The sequence below is a fragment of the Etheostoma spectabile genome, chromosome 21 (genome assembly GCF_008692095.1).
Source record: "Etheostoma spectabile isolate EspeVRDwgs_2016 chromosome 21, UIUC_Espe_1.0, whole genome shotgun sequence".
Lineage (NCBI taxonomy): Eukaryota > Metazoa > Chordata > Actinopteri > Perciformes > Percidae > Etheostoma > Etheostoma spectabile.
In genome coordinates, this window is record NC_045753.1 from 22,435,734 (window position 1) to 22,442,256 (window position 6,523).

Sequence of the window (6,523 nt, forward strand, 5' to 3'; positions counted from 1 at the left end):
ATGAAAAAGACAAAAAGAAGTCACTTGATGTTTCTTTAACGCACTTTTGGATTTCATTATTTAGAGCTCAACACGAGCACAAATTGCGGCGGTGTTTGAGAAGATAGAAATAGATAATTCTCTGTTTAGACAGCGGAAGCGCCACAATGTGCAAATCAGTGAAAAAGACTGTAAATCAGGCGTGGGTTTCTTGGTGGAACAGCGAAGCCATTTGTCATCCTCTTATGACAACGACGAGTTTTCTGTTTGAGTTCCCTCGAGAAAAGAGGGAAGGAAGAGATCGTTAAAATGCTGTCTTGCACGTGCTATCTCCACTCCTCACGCCATGTGTCACTCTCTGTTGGGGAAAAAACAGAGATCTTCTTTAAAAGCAGCCAAAAAAGTCACGGTTTCGGTGTAAAAAGGTCTGTTTGAGAAAATGCAGAAAAATGTAGCTTAGGTATTTCAAATGTGTTAAAACATCAAATGGTCTTGTTGTTGCAGGGCAGACTTTCAAACTCAAGGGAACTCCTTAAAAAGATACGTGTCGTCATTGTCTATTAGTCAGTGCGTAAAAGTTACACCGAACACAACCGTGCGTAAAAGGTGGCACCCATCGCCTGTAGTTTACCATAAGGAGAATATTGTTAGCTTTAAAGTCAAAGTATTTGTCCTAAAACATGAAAGTTAAAAAGGGTAGAGAAAAGATACAAGCAAACATCTATTATTATCATTTTTTTTTTTACTTTTACTTTTAATCAGGAATCAATCCGCAGGTGCTTTGACAAAACATGACTGGAATGTATCCAAGCAGATTTTTTTTCCATCAGCAGGAGTGTTGACGGACAAAAGACAGCTGATGGTCCAGTTATGAATTATCTCACGGATTGAGCTGTGAGTGGTTAACAGGACTCTGCACATTACAGTAGCCGGGCTCGAGATGCTCTACTTTATCCACAGCTCAGGGACGCCTTTACGCTTTTGTTCAGGAGTCTTGCAGATGAGTGCGGTTCCCATTAATTGAGACTTCTGTAAGTCACCGGCTCTTCAACAGTGTGATGGATAAAATCAGACGTCCATACACATATATATATTTGACAGTAACAACATTTTCCTCATAAAAGAAGAAACCAAAACAAACACGTCACACAAAAGATTCCTCCCAATAATGTCCATCCAACAGCTATTTATTTGCATAATCACCTCAAACGATTTTGCTAATAAAGTAGAACCCATGCACACTGGATACATTTTACATGCCTCTATCTAGAGTCTTTTGATAAACTGCACACACACTAAGTCCATATTTCAGAGAGTCGAAGCCGTGCACCAAAAGATGCAGCGACATGATAACAAATCGAAAAAATATATATGATGCATGGTTGACACAATTTGCTGTGAAACGTGAATTCCAAAACGTACACTAAATACAAGGAATATAAACAAGCTCAATCAACGAACACACTATTTCAACACAAGTCAGTTCTGAGAGGAGGCCTCGAGAGAAACCAGCGAGTTTGGTGTGAAGGGCGCTAAATGGTGGCCGAGCGCCTGGCCCGCACGAAACAGCCTACTCACATCATCTGAGCCCTGGGCCCCGCGTCCTGATGAGGAGGGTGGTGGTGGTTTGGATACCAGTTACCAAAACTGTTCATGTAATTGTTTGGGTGCATTTGGGCTCCTTTGTTCGCCATGGAGACGTCCCAAGATTGCAGCGCGGGAGAGCAGGGCGAGATGGAGCTAGTGCTGTGGAGATGTTCTCCCTCTGATCCGCTGCCATGCTTCATCATCTTTTTATACTTGGAGCGCTTATTCTGAAACCATATTTTAACCTATAAAAAAGAAAATGCACATAATTGTCACTGTGGTTAAAGATCAGCAGTAATATAAAAGTCAAATTGTACCGCAACAGGCGTTTTATTAGCATATACCCCCCTCCCCCTTTGTCCTCCCCCCCTCCCAATAAACGTAACACACTTTTAGAAGTGGCCTTAAATGAATATCGAGAACAATAAAACCCTCATATAGCTCTCATCTTCTTGAGGGTTGTTTTTGCAAATCCCAGGCTTACAACCGGGGCATTGTTGTGCATTAAAATGAGCTATCTTATTATTCACCTATTCATGAGTCCAGGGGTGCATGAGTGGCACAGCAACAAGCCGAGACTGAAAGTATTGTGAAATAGAACCAGCCGCAAAGGGCTCTGCGGTAGGTCACTGACAATTGCTGATTGCATAGTAAGACTTCAATGGTGTGAAGATTCATTGTTTGCATCAAAAACTCCAAATAAAACACACTATAAAGATCTGGGCAGCACTAAAGGTCGGTCATTGTTGAGTTTGAGGGATCAGGAAAAATGTGCAGGAGACAGCTCAGATGTTTATCTCTGATTTTGAGACTTCAAACAAAAGAGAAATCAGGCGATGCAACACAATAAAGACCTATGTTGTTGTTCCTTGAATGAGAAATAGACAGCGACACGTGCACCTGTTTTGTCCCCAAATTATGTTCATTGAAATTATTCCCAAGCTGTCTTTTTTTTTTTTAAATTCTTTTATTACCAAACATTAAATTCACAAAATGCACGTGAGGAATTAAACACAAATACATAAATTGTATTCAAGCTCATGAGGAACTATTTTCCATAATAAACTACTGAAAAAACACTTGAAATCAGCTGACAAGCCCTAATTCTGCAGACGTGCAATGGCTAATTTTTCTTTTTCTTTTGATAGCCTAGTTTTTGAAGTGCGGTCATGATGCATTCACAGAGACAATTTGAGGACCAGGGTTGACAAAGGAAATACCGCGATGAAATTAAGTATAGTAAATAAGACCGGCATTAAGGGATCAAGTTACAAATCACAACAATTTGCTTTCTCATTTGATCTCCAGAAGCGCAGTGATCCTTACTCATATACAGCAAATAAGAGGTTTCCTTTTCAAGCCTTTCAACGTCTTTTTTTTTTCTCCTCTCAGTAATATTTGTCTTCAGTCTGCTTTAAGTTCTTAAATACAAAATATCAGCCCAGCAGTTCTATTTAATAAGTCACAATGCTAAATAGTACAGGCCTGGTAGTTTAGACTGAATAATAGTGAACTTATTACAACCTCCATTAATACCCACATTACTACTTCTACTAACACTGAATAGGCCTAATGATAATACTAATAATAAGCTCATATTATGCATATGTCTTCGACCCCACACACTACATTTGCCCTGATCCAGTCAGGACTGCTGGGTAAGTTGAAGGCCCACCTGAGTCTGGGTGAGTCCCAGCTTGGCCGCCAGGTCCGCGCGCTCCGGTAAGGCCAGGTACTGGGTCTGCTGGAAGCGCTGGTGCAGAGCCTGCAGCTGCAGACTGGAGTAGATGGTCCGAGGCTTCCGGATTTTCTTCCCCTTGCCATTTAGACGAATGTCCCTGCTTTCAATCACCGTGGACTTTTCACGACCTTGTAGATTAAAGAGGGAAGAACATGAAATAGGGAAAGTTCTGATTTATAACTTGTGTTATTATTATTAATTATTATTATTATTATTATTATTATTAATACTTTTATAGGTCGAGACTAAAATAATTTCCCCTGATCCCAGAAAACTAACAAGGCGAGAGCACGGATCAACAGGAAACATAGTGCCTGACAGGCCCGCACTGCCTGCTGTGAACACAACTTTTAGGGCCTCAAAGCCAAAACATGTAGCTTAACTTCTGCTCTTTTATTTAATTATTTGACTATCATAATGCATCCCATGGCCATACATCGTTTGAAAGGACTGCTGTTTTCTGTTAACGTGCAGTAACGTTGAGGTTAACAAAAAAAGAAAAGAAAAAGCCTCTAGAGTTCCTGGGGCTAGGCTACACGGGCCATAACTCGACTTTCCCACAGAAAATTATGGTCAATAAAATAAATGGCACCATCTGACTTCATTACGTAACATGAGTGGTAAAGAGGGAGCATCCCTGGGAGGCGGTGGTTGAATGCTAGGCCTTGTTTGGACATTAGTGAGAGTTAGAATATGCCTGCTGACGTCCATGCCTCAATTAAACTTTCAATAAAACACGTTAGGCCTACACATGCTGGAAAAGGTGACTTTATTTATTCGCTAAACCTTAAAGTGAACTATTATTCTCATTATTAAAATGGAAGTGTAATGGAATTACGCGCCCAGTGCGTAATTGCGCCTGATGCTAAATCAGACTTTTATATCCATTAATGACACAACCGTTTAGGCCAGCTTGATTTAACTTTCTTACCTGTTTGTTCTAATCTGCTGTGGGCCAAACTGCTGCTGTTGCTGTGTTTGCTGTGCTGGTAGGACATGTAAGCAGCCGGGGCATGAGTGCTCACCGCGCCGGGGTAGGCGAAGCCAAAAGAGCGGCCATAGGACGCGCTGCCAGGAAAAGAACTTTCGTGCTGGGAATGCCCAGCAGCATGCAAGCCATGAACGGGGTAAATGTGAGAGAGTCCGGGGGAGTGCTGCTGGTGTGCCGGAAGTCCGTGGCCAAATTCAAGGAAGGCCGATTTGGAGGGATCTGAGGCATTCAGACTGTCAGGCATGAAACCCATAGACATCATTAGCTAAAACGCGAGTCCATAAACCCGGCGCTCTGTAGACGGTTTCATCAGTTCTGTCGGGCAGCGAGGAAAACTTGGAACAAATCCACACTTAAGTCCAATGCTTTGCTCGTGAAAAAAAGTTCCCTGCAGTGAGAATGAGTTATTACAGCGTGCATGTTCAAAACTGTTTAGGAGGCAAACATCGAATAAAAGCGAAAGGGCTCCTTCTGTACATCATTGGAGGAGCTGACATGGTTCTTCAAACACCTCCTGTCTGCAGAGCCTCGAACACACTGCCTTTCTATCTGCGAGCTCTCTGATTGGTCCGCAGCAGCAAGCTGTCACTGGAGCTCCAGCATTATGAACTTCATTAACATATGATAAAGTATGCAGCTCCGCAGCCAGCAGGGGCCTCCTGCTGTGCATTATTAATTTATTTGGGCCTATTTTGACATTGTATTCTGGTTTATGTTAGAATGTCATCAAATACCATCAAATAAAAAGACGTTAAAGCACAGATTTAATATGGTCTGGATTACCCTACTTTCATGACTTTGGTAGAATTTAAATTTGACTAAAAAGGTTTGTTTTTTTACTTTTTAAATATATTGTGTTTCTTTTTCTTTTTTAATTTAGTTGAGTTACAAGAGGAGAGGTTCAATAATTTGGCTGGCCCAAAATGCTGTTGATGATATAATTGGATTAGAAAAAGTGGCCAATGCAGGAGAGAATACAATCTGAATTAAAGTTAGATAACCATAACCATATACGGCGTTAATACGTCAAGTAAAATGAGATTGTTTTGTTAATAAAATGTATGCACTTAATTCTCACCCAAAATAGTTTCAGTTATTTTAGATATAGTTTTAATAATGTAATCATTTGCAACGGTTTTTTTTAGAAACCCTGCATTGACTGAACAGAATAGATAACAAATTTAGGATTTTCCACATTATTTTCTGCTGTGACACTAGCTGATTTAATATTAATGCACTATAAGGAGTTTCACTGATATTTGGAATTTTGCAGCAAGCATTCACATTTTTATTGTCTAACAGAATGTATAGACATTTCTTGCACAACAACTCAAAGACATAAATATAATGCATTTTACTACAATGTTGTTCACACTGTGTCCCTGTAGCATTGTCACACTCAGGCTTGTTTAGGAAAGGACAACTACAAATTTGACAGTCCATTAACACTCATCACTGGTGTAAATCAGCCACATTGGAAGTAACTAATGTGCACCAGTGCACCAATAATGCAATTTAAAAAAAGTAGTTGTATAAATGCTTGAATACAAATCATTTCTTTGATTACGCTAAAAAAAAGAATGAAGATGAATAATTCAACCTGTTGAGGACAGAAAACTGGCAAACTCTCGATCCAAATAGATGTTTGATTTCAATTTTACATTAAACTAAAATACTGAGGCCACATGTCAATCACATTTATTTTTATCTAAATGTCATGCTTTGTAAAATAAGGCAAACACAAACCTGCCAAAAGACGGCTGGATTGTGGCTGCAGAGTCAGCGAAACGCGTGTGGAGGTGCATGTGGATAAAGTGGGGGAGTGGGGGAGAAAATGGTGACCACAGGCTCAAAGAGAGACCCTGTTTCCATATTTCAGCCTCTGTTGACTCGCTCTCAAGCAGAGTCAATCCACAGGTGGAAAACAGTGGGAGGAGTGAAGAGTGGAGTTCCTGCTATGAAGGCTTTCTTTTCAATTAACAGAGTCACCATGCGTTGCAGCGCGGTTTGATAAATACTCCATCTCAGCTAAATCACATGTACACTGCAAAGAAATTATAAGCAGAGTGTTTGGTGGGTTGAGCGCGGTGCTGAGCTGCTGTCCAACCCCGTCATTTTGGTCATGTCCTACCCAGCCTGCAACTACTGGGAATCCAGCTGGGGGCTGGACTGCTTCCCAATTCCCCACAGGCCTCAGCCATGCAGCAAGCCGGAACAAAGCCACA

General features: G+C 40.9%; 1 protein-coding gene across 1 annotated transcript; it reads right to left on the reverse strand.

Moving 5' to 3' along the window:
- Nucleotides 1–1,145: 1,145 nt before the first annotated feature.
- Nucleotides 1,146–4,876, reverse strand: dlx4b (distal-less homeobox 4b). The gene is made up of 3 exons (XM_032502173.1): nucleotides 4,239–4,876; nucleotides 3,242–3,435; nucleotides 1,146–1,811 (listed from the first exon to the last, which is right to left on the reverse strand). The coding sequence occupies exons 1-3, from the start codon at nucleotides 4,558–4,560 to the stop codon at nucleotides 1,554–1,556; spliced, it is 774 nt and encodes a 257-aa protein (XP_032358064.1). The 5' UTR covers nucleotides 4,561–4,876; the 3' UTR covers nucleotides 1,146–1,553.
- Between the last annotated feature and the right edge of the window lie 1,647 nt (nucleotides 4,877–6,523).